The 16,690-nt window shown below is 36.8% G+C and overlaps 1 protein-coding gene across 2 annotated transcripts in view; it reads right to left on the bottom strand.

Moving 5' to 3' along the window:
• Positions 1-16,690, bottom strand: part of MED13 (mediator complex subunit 13) — a 55,868-nt gene that overhangs the window by 35,846 nt on the left and 3,332 nt on the right. For both annotated transcript variants that reach the window (XM_076354351.1, XM_076354353.1), the window contains exon 3: positions 7,846-8,014. In XM_076354351.1, coding sequence (XP_076210466.1) covers positions 7,846-8,014 — 169 coding nt within the window. The remainder of the gene's footprint in view (positions 1-7,845; positions 8,015-16,690) is intronic.

The following is a 16,690-nucleotide window of genomic DNA, read 5'->3' as shown; positions in this document are numbered from 1 at the left end:
TCAATTTCCACTCACCATCCATAATCCTGAATTACAAAACACCACAATCTTAATTCAGACTAGAAAGGAGCAGGAAATTAAGTATGTGTTTGCTGTAATAAGCAAAATATGAAATAAGTAAAATAATACAACAATCTGATTTTAGTAACACAGCACCAAAAATAATTGCCAGGAAAAACATTTGAGTTTTCTTGATTTAAGAAATGAAAGGGAAAGGAAAAAAAAAAAACCCCACAAGGCAAGTACGCAAATTGTTTCAATTATTAAATACTTCAGGAGCTTTCTTTGGTTTTGTTTTAGTTATTTCTGAGGGGTTGTTTTGCTTTTTAAGCGCTGGGGGCTTAGGGAAAAATAGAGGGTAAGAGAAATTAGTTCCTAGTTCTCTAGGAAGAACATGCTATCATACATACTCATTACATTGCAGTACTACTTTTTATGGTAAGAGTTTGAATCATCATTAATCAATTCACAAACATGCCCTTCTTGCCCTTGGCTACAAGCTGCCCTATAACATCGGAGCTTGTATCAGCCCCATCACAAGGTCTGCACTTCAGGCAGACACAGCGGCATTAATATCCTTAATGTAAAAACGCAAAGAAGTCTAAACAAATGCGCATCTACATATTCTAGCAAGTTACATATTCTGTATCTTAACATGAAGTAATAAGATCTCAAAATACAGATGCTTCTCTAACTACTGACAAAGAGATGGAACAGCAGACATTTTTCTAAGCATCTCTGAGTAACTCCCTATGGTCATGAAGGTAAATATAGCAGAAAGCTGATTTTGATGATAACAGAAAGCAAAAAACATAGCTAATAGCAAAGTAGAAAAAAAACTTCCAGTTCAAAGCACATCATTAATGACTACTGTCAAAAGGCTCTCCAAAATATTTTTCACACAGCTGAGGATGTTTTGACTTTAGTTAGACCTGTGAGTTAAAAATATTTATTTATTCCATAACCAAGTTACATGCACTAAAACAAATACAAATGTAGCAAGTGACCTGTATTCCAGAATAAGTCATATTCACCTTAAAGACTTCCACATTTTTAAATTAACTTCATTATTAATGAGCTTAGCTTCATCCCAATAAAAACAATGTTGAAACAAAAAACTATTTTATTTTTGTACACTACTAAAACTATAGCATGACATCTTACAAAGAAGCAAACCTGATTTTTTCAGAATGCAGCTAGAAGTTTATATATACACACACAGAAAAGTATATATTCTCCCGATACAACAACTATAAGCAATACTACAAAAAGTGGTTGCTCATGTTCCTGTATTTCAAAACTTAAATGAGACTAATAAACCTGTCGTCTTATATTTTAGCATCCTTTAATTATTGAGGATGCAAATCTCAATTATCTGAACTTGAGCTTTCACAATGAAATATACATGTGCTATAAAGAATAAGAATCCAGAATGTATTTGGAAAATGGATAACAGCTAGACATTACTCAATTTCAAAGGCAGTGTAACAGCTTTCAATGTATTGCTCTTTCCCATTCCGAAACATTTACAAACATCTTGTTAAGCCAGATTTTTTCAAAGTTCAAAATTGAAATGCATTATAAAATTCACATTTAACAAAATGTGAAGTATCTGTACAGTTTTTGTACTACCTTATTGTTCAGTGAACAAAAAGAGTGTAGATTTATTGTTGACAGCTAAAAACCAAGAGACGTATCATTTTTTCATTTTTCCTGATGAACCAACTACCACTGTAACTTAAGCTAAATAAGAGAAAACTGCTTTGTGATGTAAAGTGCTAAATTTGTCTGCTTGTAGTCTCTGTAGCAACCCAATATTCCAAAGAGACAATCATGTGATCAATGCTCTCAGCTCCTGCTGTTTATCCTGCACTGTCCTACTTACAGCAGCTCTCAATTCCAGCTGTCTACAGTAAAAGGAAAAACATCACCTGCTCTCCTGCTGGTACCTGATGCCAGAACAACCTTATTAGAACTGTTATAAAAAAATGTTAACATTGCTGGATTTAAAGATTAACACAGGGAGGAAAATTTACACTGCAAAAAAGAGTTGAGCAGACTTAACAGAAAATATTCCAACAGTATCAAGGAAGAGCCACGTAGTTTCAGCTATTAAGGTTTCAAATTAAATATATAGAAATAAACACAAAACCTGTGGCTAAATGTTGTTCTTGTATAGTTAACTCTCTCAAGTATGAAGAAATTTTTGAGGTTTAGCACCCAGAAATCTCCTCATTCTGTTCCTTAATAATAATTCCCAGCATCATTCTAGAGGGATCAAGAAGCAAACTACTCCGTTCCTACTGAAAGAGGACCCCATGGGAAATAGGAAAAAGGTAGCCAAACAGGGGGATAAGGCAGAAATGTGGGCTCAGGAACGAAAGCATAGCATTCCCTTTGTCTTAAGGGCAGTGAAAACCAAACAGACAATAGCTGGTCTCTTTTGGAGTAACTTTATCAATATAAACATTTCTGAAGTAGGCAGCAAGACCATTCCCATGGCCCAATTAAAAAAAATAACACACACACACCCCCCACTGCAGCCATGGCCACTCAAGACTGTAGATCTGCCAACACAGTGGCAAACTCAGGAATCGCATCCATCGTGTCTAGTTTTACCTCTTCCTCCCGGCAAGATTAGGTAGAGAGAAAAAAAATACATATGTTCAGAACTATGATAAGCACACCTTCAAATCAAGATAACTACATGTACAAAGGCTTATAACAAAACCAAATTTATATCTAGAATATTTTTCAGCAGTCATTTCCCATGAAGTCGTATACTTATTTACATCAGGTAGATAAATTTCCATGAAAAAATAAAAGAATGGTGGGCTGGCATTATAAAATCCTGCACCCAGACTAACATTAAACAGCATTACCTGTGAAACCTGTGCAGCAGGTTTCATTTTGTAAGCTATGATAAGCTTATCACTTATGATTTTCCAAGTGGGTTTTTGTTTTTGGGGTGGTTTTTTTGTTTGGTTTGGGTGTGTGGTGGGGTTTTTTGTGATTTGTTTTTTAGGCGAACTCAGACACAAGTTCTGGTTTGCCACCCACTGCAATTGGTTATACTATTTCCTATTTACAAGGGAGGGGGAAGCAACCATACAAGTAATATAGTAGCTTTTAGTATTCTAGATTTTCAGTTGTCTATCAGATCCTCCCACAAAATCAGAATTACTCAATTATTTGCTTACTGGTATTTCAATTGCGTTAAAGTTCAGCAAGTTGCACTTATTACCAAAACTTCAGGAGATATCCTCCACGTTAAGCACTTCATATTTTTGTTTCATAAGGAGTGTCAGATTTAATCTTCATTAAGGAATTGTATCTAAAATAGCATTTAATCTGACAAGTTTCCTAATCATATTATTTCCAGGTATACACTACTATTTTAGCATCCAGTTGGCAAGAGGAAAAGTCTCATCCAAAGGCTGTTATTTGAGCAGTCTAACCAGAAGAGGTAGACAGACAATCGGATGCGGCAGATCACAGTCTCCATCTCATACATTTATAGGGCAGATTTTTGAATAAAGCATGCACAGCCATATTTCTGAATGTGGCAAAAACAACACAGTAGGTTGGAAAGGAGAAAAAGAGACATTCCTATTTGTCAAACTTTGTAACTTAATATGCAGTCATTTAAACCACATTATTGAGCTTCTGTAATCTACCTTGCTTTAAGTGACTGAAAAAAGATTGTGACAAATACTGAGGCAATGATTTCTCTTTTCCTGTTTGGTTACAACTAAGACCACTAGCAAAACCTTCCCTTTAGCCTTTTATTCTACTATTGTTCTCCTGCTGACCCCCATCACCCATTACTGAAACTGAAAATCACCTACTTACAAGTGAGCAACAACAAAAAATCCACCACACGCTTTAGGGAGTTAGCTACTCCATTCCTGCCCTATCTATAAACAGAAATGGAACTAGCATACTTGAAAACCTCAGACAGTTTCCTCAGGCATGGTAATCGTGACTTGTTCTAACAGATCAAATTTCACCAAATACATGACTGTCTCACTTTTCTCAATGCTAGTTTTAGACTGGGGAGAAGCAGGGGGAGGGAAGGAAGAGCAGATCCTGGTTATTACCTTGCAGCCTTGTCAACATGCAGCATGTGACTGCACAATGCAAACATCTGAGGTTTTTACTTTTTCCGTAGCAAAATTTTTCAAGAGATATTAAACAATAATATGAGGTTAGTTTAATAAGCGTGTTTGTTTTAGGAGTCAGATCATTAAACATAATTAAACAGTGAACACTTAAAACCATCTAATTCTTATTTCCTTGGTCATCTATTCACATGCCACAGTGGCATCAGTTTATGAACATTAAGGACTGTCCTCTTAAAATTAAAACGTATGCAGCGCAATGATGAAATACTTTTTTTTTTTAATATAACCTTATACAAGGAGGAAAAATAACAGAGCAACAGACAGGAAGCCATGGCTGCCTAAGGATCTGTCATCACAGCCAAACACCTATTGGAAATCACAGCCTTACGTCTGTTGCACTACCACGAACATACAAAAAGCACAACGCGATTGACTTCTATTGTTGGGAGACCAGATAACAAAGTCTCGCATATTCTGGAACCACATGCTTTCAAACAGAACTCGGGGAAAAAAACAGATGGGATCAGCTTCAAATGAAAGAAATAGCTCTATCTGTGCATCCTTCAAAGAGAAAGTAAGTGAAAAAGTGGGACTAAAGTCCTGCACATTGCTCAGCCATAGCTCCAGAAAGCACATGTTAAGAAGTTACCTCCACCATCAAGAGCACTGACTACTCGGTCTCTAATCAAAATCTTTGAAACTAAAGATTGCCAGCAAGAACAACCAACCTTATCAAAATCTGTAGTTATAATACACAGAGAACAGGTCTATATAGTGGCCAGCCAAGCCCCAAAGTGCAGGGTAGTATAAACTATGATCTGAAGCAGACTGGTAGCAGACTTCATATCCTCAGTGTACTAAGTGCCTTTAAATTATACAGGCACATGAATTCTATCTCAGGGTTTCTGAATGTTAATGCAAAAAACAGTCCCAAAGAAAGCAAAGTATTCATAACAATATGGGATGGAAGTAGGCACTAAAGGTAACAGTAACAAGGTCTGAAATGAAGCAAGACAACACTCATGCAGGGATACCAGGGAGTGGGGCAAAACCTTCCTATTTTGGGGTACACACAGTTTCTTCCTGTACTTCTTTCACTATTCAATGTTTTCTAAGAAGGAAAGGATGAATAAAAGTATACCAACGCCATCACAGGTAACTTTTTTCTTCCTTAAGAAGGAAATATACATTTAATCAACACAAGGAGTATAGAGAAGTAATTACAGCCTACCTAAACAGGAAGGCTTTATTCCCTATGACAGATGCAATACCTGCCACATTCATCTGTGGCCACTTCTACATAGGAGAAGCACTACTTTTTGGGGCAATATATATATATTTCTAACAGAGGAAGAAACAGAGAGTCTTCTGAAAAAGACTCTATTCTTCCTACATCAAGAAGCTAGTATGACATGCTTTTGAGATTAGCATTATGAATATTACTATTCCTATTACTTGAAAGATGGTAAAAATGCCGAAAAGACAAAAATATAGCTTCAAAACTGTTCTGATTCTGAAGCTATGTGCATCCATAATCATGAAGAGAAGAATGGCTTTGGGGAGGGGTTGGTGGTGGTTTCTTCTGGTTTTTAATTAAGTCAGCCACACCTACAAAAAAAGATAAACTTAGTATAGGTCTTGATGACTAAATGGATCCCAAGGAAGGAAAAATATGCAAAAGTTGCCTAGAACTAACAAAACCTAAACCTTAATACCAGTTGTCTGGTAAGAAACATATTAGCACCCTGAGTGCAACATTCAGAGCATTTTCTAGACAGGCTGCAAGTCCTTCTATGTTGAGTTAGGGCCTCATGCTTTGCCACAGTGTCATGCTTAACATTTGATAAGAGAGAAATGTCCCTTTTGACTAGAAGAGTATTCCAATTTATACAAGAGACCAAAATCCACTCAAGCCATTCCACTCGACATTTCCTCCTCAGTCACAGAGCGACACACCTTCTAGCTACAGAGGTGGTACCACAAAGCACCTATTTCAACCATTTGGGTTTCTCCCACAGGAAGTTGCTGGGAGCAGCAGAGGCCTGAACTGATACCTCTGAGCAGCTTAACGATCCAGAGAGTATAGATTATCCAAATTATAGATATTCCTAGAAGGGATGAGCCAAATATGCCAAGAGTATGCACATCTGTTAACCATTCCCCTCACTTCATTTCATAAAAGCCAGTACTCAGAATATCACATGGTATTGAGCTAACTGGCATGAAACATTGAGATTTCTCTACAAAGAAATTATTTTACACAGATCTGTGTAAATCTTTCTACATATTTTTCTAGTAGTTCTGGACTACTTATGATGAAGTTGTTGTGTGGGTAAGCACACAATTCCTTGAGTTATTTTCATCAAGCATGCTGACCTTCTAACCTTCTCAAAAAAAGAATCACTCTCCAAATTAAACAAACGCTGCTATTTTATTTTAAAAGCTTTCATCAGCTTTCCCAGCTGCTGTAGAGAGCTTTATAGAATTACTGCAAGAGATGCCATGACATAACTAATGCCAGTTTCAAATGGCAATTTGGAAAACCAGTTCCTCAAATGAGGAAAGCCCAGACTATGCCAAGACAATATTGGCCTAAATAGTTAAAAATAAACTCTTTACTATTGATTTATAGCAACAACACACAGAAGAAATGGATGGACAAGGACACCCCAGAGAGGAAACATTTGCCCTGACCAGGGTGGAGAAAGAGATGCCTAGAACTAAAGGACAAGTTTATACATAAATTAAAAGCAGCAGTTCACAACTACTAATAGAAACACACACAAACATGTGCTTCTGCTTCTTTTGCTCCAAAACAGCTCTAATTTTCTTTCAAGTTTAAATTTATTGCAGAAGATGCCAACAATGGCCAACTCCACTCCCAAAAAGCAAAGCCACTGATCTCAAAATTTCCTGCATGCAAGATTTAACACATACATATATACACACACAAAAAAAAACCCCACACAAAAAACCCCATGGTCTAAGCTTTAAATTACTTTGGATTTTAAAAGCTGATTTGGGAACAGCGATTAAACTTGTTCCAGCTAACCTAGTTTTTATTCATTTCATTATTTATTGCTAGGCAACATAGACCGTGTCAAACCACGTTAGAACCATGAGAAGAAGTCCTTCCAATTTAGATCAAAAATTCTCCTCTCACCCTCCTCCCCCTCCATGTGGAGGCCACATGTATTCTTTTAACACCAGTGTTCCCAGACACAACCTTCTTTCTGACCACGAGCTGACATTTCAAACTCTCTTCTCCACATGTCCCATAAGATGTAATTTATCCAAACTTCATGTGGTGCCTGTAAATAGCTCTCTAGATCCCGCTTGCTCAAAGAATGAGTCTTTGTTAGTATTTACAATCAGAATTAGTCCCAGTCACTACACTGGCAAGTCCAGAGCAGGTCTCTCTTCACACGGGTATCTTTTTCTTCTTTTCTAGAAGATTCTAGCTTCTTTTCCAACATCCCTATTATCCATGGTCTGTATATGAGTACCAGTACGGAATAGACTGTCTACTACCTTTGGTATTACTTCCTTTTGTCATAAGGAAGTTTTGAAGAACTCCAAAAAGGCAGAAAAACAACAAAGAGCAGAGATCCAGGTTCCCAAATAAACCATAAACAGTGTGCTCCTAATTAAATGTTTCATTTAGCATGAAGCTTAAATAAACCCTACAACTTCTTTAATAAAGCAAAATAAAACATCCTACCTTTTGTTTATAGGTTTTTCATCTTTCTCATAAGGCTTCACAAACCATTTCCCAATGCGTACAAAATTCCGATTCATTAGACACCTCTCCAACAGGTTGTGAACTGCTTTGAAAAGTAGAGTGCGACATTCATAAGAAAGTCCATTCTCCCAAACACCATCTTCCTCTTCTGTAAGGTAAAGGGAAAAATTAAATTAGCATTGAATTCCATCCTATTATTTCATGCACATATCACAACATCCTTTTCTTTTCCACAAGCTTTTAAGACATTCACAGCATAACACGCAACCAAAAAAGTCTGTAACATTCAGATAATAAATAACTCTACTCACTTTATAACAGTATAACTGCTAAAAGTAATCAGCTATAAAAATATCTCGTCTCCCACAAGAAAAAAAGGTTCAACAGCTACTTGTACACAAAAGGAAACAACTAGTGCTATTTCAGCCTGCGAGATCACTGTATACTGATCTGTCTGCAAGGTGGCTCATGTTTTGGGTAGTCCAAATTACTTATCCTCAGAGTTAGCTGACAATTATGCTTAAAAATAAATTGCCCAAAGCCAAACTTTTAATATATCGTAGTGTCTTTAGCTACCATTGACTGCAGAAAGCTGGGCACAAATGTCAGTGATCAACTAAACCTCAGTGTTCAACAATTTGCTAGAGGAAGGGAAAAAAAAAATACCCAGATTCAGAAAACTGGTAAGAACAACCTGATTTCTCCGCAGAAGACTCTCACAACTGCAACTTTTCTTTTTAATTCAAAATAAAAAAAGATATTTAAGCAGGCTAGTCCTGCTTTCTGATCTATACATAGAACAGAAGAGAAAAACAGCAAGCAGAAAGACAAAGCCCAGTTCATACTGATAGGATTCTGAAGTGAAACCCTGAGATCTTATGTGCCCCACAAATCAAACACAGTCATGGAATCCAACTTACACAAGCCAAGTTGATTTGCCAAATCGGAAAGCAAGATCCATTACAAGAAGCTGTAATGTCTTCAACCACTGGCTCATAATCAGTGTTTGAACATAGTTTACGAGCCCTAGAAGTATATGCACTGGTCCAAAGAATTACAATGGCATTACAATTACATTACACAAGTAAAATGAGGGACATTTGAAAGTTCCTGTAGTATCTCTCAGTGTATATGTGGTATCATTCATTCCCAGCAACACACTAATATGGAGGACAAGATAAGAAAACTCGAGATCTTGTCCTTAAATTACTGGCAATCAGGTCTTATCTTTATGCCTACAATTCCTTGTATATCGTGTTTCATATATATCCCTAAGGATCTGCTACTAGTCTCCTTGGACTAACCTGGCATAGTTATTCTTATAATGCCATTGCTTTTACACTCCAGGTAGCAGCAGAGACTAGAAGATTGTCTGACATAGATAAGGAGACATATTTTTACTTCAGTCTCTGGATAGTCATGGAATAATTTAGGTTGAAAGGGACCTGTGGAGATCACCCGCTCCAACCCCCACGCAGAGTTCAAAGTTAGAACGGGTTGCTCATATCTCACATTCATTGCCCCTCATACCTTCTCTGCACACCTCCAAGAAGCGAGGCTTGGGTTCAGGTTTAGTTCCGTACAACAGGTCTTACAATAGCAACCTGTCTGTTCACCTCTCCTTCACAGAGGATTTTGGTTCAAATAGCTTTCCACTGGTTTGCTCAACGGTCAGAAAACTTCAGTAATACAGCCAAGTCCTTGCATTTTAAATCCCCCTTTGAAATAAGCCCCTCCACCTTTATCTGGAAGCCACTTACAAGCTTAAAAGGTTGCAATAGTATTAACTAAAGTCTCAATATCCTTAAATTAGAGATCATGTAGAAAACCAGACACCTAAGAGTTTTATTTAGGAAAAAAAAACTTATAGATTATTACAATAAACAATCTTCAAGAAAAAGATGACAGACAAGAATTTCAAGATACTATTACAACCAGAAGGTGGTGGCCATATTTGTATATTGCTAGATTCCACACAAATGGAAGTACATTTCCACTCAAGATCAGTATTGTTAGTTAAAGAAAATTACTCCCAGTTTCCTTCTCTGAGAGACAGAAGAAGAGTAAACAGATCTGTCCCATAATTTATAAATTAAGAGGTGCACACCATTACAGATGAATCATTACATGAAATAATTTTCTGGTAAAAACAAGGAAAAGCAAGGAACAGCATTTCCTAAGTAAGAGACCTCAGGATGAGTTTCCCACTCCATCACCCTGTTCCAGTTTTGAAGTTCAGCAAAAACTTGTTTTTAAAAAACCGTAAAGCTAAAAGATAATACAGTAACTCACTAAAGAAACATCATATAAGAAGCCTGTAACAAAAAGCAACAAAAGTCCAAAGTCAAAGGGTATAAAATGTTTGTGCCAAGAGGACACATTTTTCCCCAGCTCAGAGATTTGTAGACATACACAAATGAGCAGCTCTATCCTACAGGCAGCTTTGCTGTTCAGCGCATACTGCTCAACTGGTGGCAAACAAGCAGCTCAACAGAGCAAACATTAACTACAAAGCTTAATGATATTGGACTTTTAACTGCACAATAAACTCCACACCATTTCAAAGGTTAAATAGTTGGTTTCTATATGGCTCTCATAATTTAAAAAAAATCATTCTAAGAACATCCCCTGCATCAATTACCTATTATAAGAGGAAAGAGAAAGAGCTATTTCCAGCTTTTATGCCTAATTTTGTTTTGACGTATTAGTGTATCAATGAGAAGAAAGATGCCGAAATCATACAGATACTGAAGTGTAATTCAAAGCTTGTATTTTGAGAGGTTTCAATTTTCTGAAGACACTACAAAGTGCTAGGTATTTCATTTAACGTTAATAGTTGTGCTGACAACCAAGTTATGAACAAAAGTTTACATGCAAGAACTTGCCACAAGATTGTAATTCTTAAGAGCTCTCCTAGCTGTCTTAGTTTATTGCTGAAACAGAGAGCTCTTAGATGAGCATATTATGTGGGGAAAGTGTAAGGCATTAGATGGAAATTACAATTAAAACTCTAATATTTAAAAAGACAGCATGCTGTAAGCATGCCTACTGATCAGGAAGAACGTCTGGTACCCAAAATAAGACCACCTGTTCAAACTGAAGTGCATCTTGCTATAGAAAGGGAAGGTTAAATAAGATGACAGTTAAAGATACCCTCATTTCAGAACATTATTCAAATTCATGCAAAAAAAAAAGCAGTAAGTGTTCTGTGTCTTTTTGAAGTCTATTTAGTCATTCCCCCCTCCCCCTTTTTTAGAGTGGCGGATGGAAGGAGAGAAATATGACATCTGCTCACATCTCCCAGCTATTTTTCTTCTTCATTCAAATTGTTGTTTCTCAACGTGAGAAAAAGCCTCCTACTTAACAGAAATTGTACAAAGTAAACCATTTTTAAAAAGAGAGGGAGAAGAAGAGGCACTTTTGGCTTCTAATCTTTCTTAAACACAATAACTTCAAATGTTCAATCTGATAGTGATAATAAACCAAAATAAGTTGCTGACTCATTTTAAGAAGGTGTTAAGCCACAATTTCACTTCAGACGAGTGTTATCCACAAAAGTGCTCTGGCAACCTGAAGGTTACAAGTGTTTTGGTTTTGATTAGTCCTCTTAGCTGTCCAAACCACTCAAACCCTCTGTGACATATTTTTATGTCAGTCCATTAAACAAACGTATATATATCATCGCACAATAACTAATTTTGTTCCCTCCCTCTTTACACCCCATATTAAGCAGAGAGTTTCCCTTAAATGAGGCTAAAAATTATCATGAAATGAAGGATTACAGGAAAAAGCAATTTTCATACTACACGTAAATAACAAACTTTTCTCAGTCAACAATTCCTTGAAACTACCACCATCCAATTTTAATTAAACAGTTGTAGGAGCCTTTTGCTTTCAGTACTTTTATATTCTACCTTACATTCTTCATACAGTTCACCGGAAACAGTAAAGTTCATTTTTACTATTATTGTTATAAGTTATTAAATTTATTAATCAAAGATTGCTAACAAATACACAGATCCCTGCTTAATGTTATGTTTTTTGCAAGAATACCAATTTTGAATTTCTTTTGTTATACTGCAACAGATAAATATACAGTATTAAAAATGACATTTTCAAGAACTCTTTTAAAGAATGTGGACTTTCCCCCTTCTTCCTTTTAACATATAACTGGCCACATCAGCAAAACACCAGTAAGCATCAACTCTTGAAAAGGCTGAATATGTTTACCATACCACTAAAAATATCTTCCTAATGCTCAATGAACCTCTAAAATAAACTATGCGAAGAACCAAGCCACAGTCAAGCCCCTACTTTGGACTACAATTCCCCCTCCCCCAATTACTTCAATTACACAGAGGAAAAATCCATTCCTTAGTATCATGACTGAGATGCGTCTTTCAGAAGTATTACTTACCTTCATAGGCTTCCTTTCTGTCATGATTTGACAGCATGCCAGTTACAGAAATAGACTGATGCAAAACTGATTTATACAATCAAACTCCCTATATAAGCTTCAGGTTACAAGGAAAGTATAATAAGCAAAGTAGCGTGAAATTGCTGCTGTATGCAGTATTGTAATAATATGACAGAAACACTTCAAGTAAAGTTTTCTGTTTAAAAAACAGATTTTTATATTCAAATACTTAAAGATTAAATAAAATTGCTCCAAGCAAGAATTAACCTACTGAAAAATAATTTGGAGGGCCTATATCCCCTATGAAATAAATGAGAAGCAACAGATTTTGTGTGAAAAAAGGAACTGACTACAAACTCAAAAATACCAACTTAAACTCAAGTTGCCTTACTTGGATTCTTGTTTCTAGTAGAATGTACCTGTTATCTACAGGTTATCTACATTCACTGAAAAGAGCCTAGATATAACACTCTAGATACCCAAACTAGTTGGAAAATTCCATCAACTGAGAAGCTAGCCAAACATGACCTACTGTCTAAAATACCGCACTCAAAATATTCAGCACCAATACAAGTCAGTTTTTGTAGTGCTAGCCCTTTACCAGCATCACATATGTAGGTTTTATGTTTTCGCTACCCAGCAGAATGTTTTTCTAAATCTTAAAAATTTAAAACTATGACCTTTTTGTAAGTGTGTAGCTATGCCTGCTTATAAGGGTAACAAGGTAACAGCTGTCCTTCACTATTTGTTGGGTCTAAGGTTGGCTGGTCTGGTCTGCATGACCACAAGAAAAGAAAAGCTGAAAAACTTTCTAGCCAAATGTTCCAATATCCTCCTCCACACCATCTTGGAGTAATTCAATATGCAGATATATTTTACTTATATTGTTAAATCTTACCCTTAGTGCCCATGGAGTCATTCCTCTTATTTATACAGGTATATGATGCATGTGACATTGTATGTACAATCAACGTAATATGATGCAAAATCCTCATTTACTGTGACAAAGCATTTTTCACCTTACTCCACAGATATTTCACATGCATGTTGGTCAGGAGAAAAAAGGAAAAAAGTTAAACGTCATCTTTGACCTGGTACTCACACCAGGTCACAGAAGTTTTACAAAGACTGCTTCAGTAGTTTTTGCATAATGCTTATCAGCAGTTTTGCTTAAGTGGACATATCTCTAACATGAAGGACTGAAGAAACGCTAAAGCACCAACGCACCACGCGGCAAGGAACATCCGTAACGCCTTCTTATTACATACACAGGAACATACGTATCCACCACAGACAAGTTACTTAAGCTCACTGTACTGACATTAGGTGCAAAATTTTTAAGAAAGAGTCTTTTTATTTTTGTAGGAGTTAAATGGTCTTAGGAAGCAAATGTTATTAAAAAAAAAAATGCAAGCCACTAGCTGAACTATTTTCAAAGCTCACTTTGCCAACTACTTGCAACTGGCAGGCTTTTTTGCAGAACCCTCGGTATGATAACTGGCTCATACTCTGGTTTCCATTGTATTAAAAGTAATGAGACACTCAGTGCTGACATCAGCACAAACCACCCAATTCACGGATTTGTTTGGAGACAAGGATTTGATCTATAATGCACATACACTGAGAACTACACAACACATAGAAGTTTTTGCTGCCATGACTGTTGCTGTTTTACATTATCAACAGACAAGCGTCAGTATACAGACCTTTCTCCTTTTTCTTTAAAGCTCTCCTACAAGCCCAGCAAGGAGCCAAGACGAGCATTACTTTTATACATTCATCCCTTGCAGAAGCATGAGGAAGACTGTTCAGCAAAAAAAAACTGATTAACTTGATATATGACAGGTACAAGGAAAACTCTTTAGAGTAAATTAACAAGATTTAATAGACACCAGAACAAAAAAGATGCATCTTATAGCTTACAATTTAAAAGATGCAATTTGAAGGTCAAAGGCATATAGAAGCCTTCCCCTATCCAAGCATTAATCAAATTGTAACCATTTTCTTGGGACTATGTCTTGTACGTAATTCATACCCAACTGTCCTCAGGTTTGAAACCATCTACTGCCAATTTAAAAAAATCCAAGTGTAGTGGTAACCACTTTAAAACAAGAAGGAACCTATCTGATAAAATAACTGCTGATCAGACCAGCGAGAGACCATTGCCTTCAGAAATTTGAAGGGTTGTCCTACTTTAAGGTTGGAGTTGCAGGAATTACTATAATCAAGACTCACTGTCACAACAAATACATAACTTTTGAGGTTGTTAGAGGATAAAATAACATTTCACTAACTTCTGCCTGCCTCTAGCTATGTTGGGGTAGAAACAGACATGGTTTTTTTGGTATTACATACAGTAAGTAGCTTCCTAGGGAAGGAAAAAAAAAATGATTGAGTGAAGTCAATATTACTGATCAATCAGCATCTCTGAACAAGTCTCCTTTTGACATGCCCCCAGGCAACAACAAACCCTGACCATCAACAAGACAGTTATCCAAGGCTTGATATGAGAATTCAGATATAGCCAGTAGCAGGCATTCAAACATATCTCCAGGGCAAAGAATGAACTTCCAGAATGTACAGGCTGAAGAGACAGAGAGAGAGAAATTATTTTTTTAATCTGATATGCATAGATGTACACCCACAAACTGTACATTCCCTCTTGAAGTGATCTTGGGAAGGGACTCTGTAGGGGACAAAAGGATTCTTGAAGGCTGCCATATTTCAAATCCCCGAGGGTTGATAACCAAGCTGTGTTCCACACACTGAATGTCCATTGTTCATTGAAACTACAAATCATCAAAAAAGTCAAACACTCTCAAAATACCAACCTCTCCTTGACAGGCATAGTTTCATACCAAAGGAAGCCAAACTCAAAAGTTATTAACATTGCCCTGGCATATTTCTAACTACAGCTCATTCAAGGCCCACTTCCCCAAGAGAAGTCTGTCCATAGGCAATAAAGGACATGCTAGCAGCAACAGACTGCTCATAGCCCCTCTCTTCCTCCCTCGCCCCATTCTTCAGCACAATTCTGCCCCTACCGAGTAGAAAAGTTCTAAATGAGGCAGCACCTTAACCTTCAGCAGCAAACAATTTCCAATCAATTTTGCAAGTAACAAGCCTCTGCTAGGAAGTAATTTATCTTTCCCATTGAAAATGTAACAAGCAATCACTGGGAGAACAGGGCAATGTGAATTACTAGGAGAAATTGTCCAGCAATGAAAAAAATCCATTAGGTCTATGACAAAGGTCAGATAACATTGTTTGGCTTCAGCCATAATTCTTTCTTCTATGAGGTTCACATTAAGATTTTGTGTAACGGGAAAGAGAAAAAGTGCAGGTGCAGGCACTCCTCAGCCATCTCCTCCACAATCTAGCTGACTAATATCTTATCAACTTCTGGTCAGAAGAGCCAAGCAGACTAACACACTCTAAGAGTGTCCTTTAATTAAAAGGAGACAAAAACATGCCTGCAAAAACCAAGATGTCAGATACATCTACACAGAGACACAGGTAACAGTCTCATGAGTGATAAGCATTTATGTAGAAAAATATCTAACAGCAAGACGTGTACCATAGCTCTACTGACGCACAGACATCCACAGGTGACCTGAACAAAGAAAATACCCCAAACAATTGCAAAGACATGGCTGGGAGACTCTAATCCTCTACCCTCTCTCCCTTATACCCTAAGAGAGGTTAAGAGTTGATAAGCACCTAGGATGATACGTGCTTACCTACCTGTGCAAAAGTGTAATACCATAAAAGCATAAATACACACCAAGCTAAAAGTTCAGCTACAAAACACCACTATTTTCAAAAGGTACCTCTACACTGTATCACTAGTAGATAGATTCAAGAGAGAACACAAAGAAAATTGCTAAAACAAATAATTTTGATGGCCAGGTAGTGCAGAAATGCACTCTCCAAATGGCTTAACTTTTATTTGATCTTCCACTCAAAAAATAATGTAACATATTTGTCACAATTTAATCCAACCAGCCAACAGCATACAAAATTTACATAGATACTTTCACACAAGTGTCAGTCTCTGCTCAGGGCAGGCCCAGGCCAAAAATAGCATTTAGTCTAAGTTACATCTCAGTCATACAAAGGATGTTCCCTGCAGGTCAAGACTGAGGTTATTTATTCATAGGGCAAAATAAGGAAGCCTTAAATGCACTAAAATATCAAGCAACCTACAATTATAAGTGCCATTTAAGATGCAAAGTTTCTAGGTCCAAGACAGACGGGAATACGACCAACATCCCAATCTTTGAAGTCAATTATTCAAAGAAATAAACACCATTTTAGCGCATCAATTGTTTTTCAGATCATATTATTTTTGTACGAAAGTTCCACAAGTTATTAACTTGTTTGAAGTCAACTTCCTCAGTGGCACTT

This window comes from Aptenodytes patagonicus, chromosome 17, assembly GCF_965638725.1.
Source record: "Aptenodytes patagonicus chromosome 17, bAptPat1.pri.cur, whole genome shotgun sequence".
Lineage (NCBI taxonomy): Eukaryota > Metazoa > Chordata > Aves > Sphenisciformes > Spheniscidae > Aptenodytes > Aptenodytes patagonicus.
This window is presented reverse-complemented; position numbering and strand designations above follow the sequence as displayed.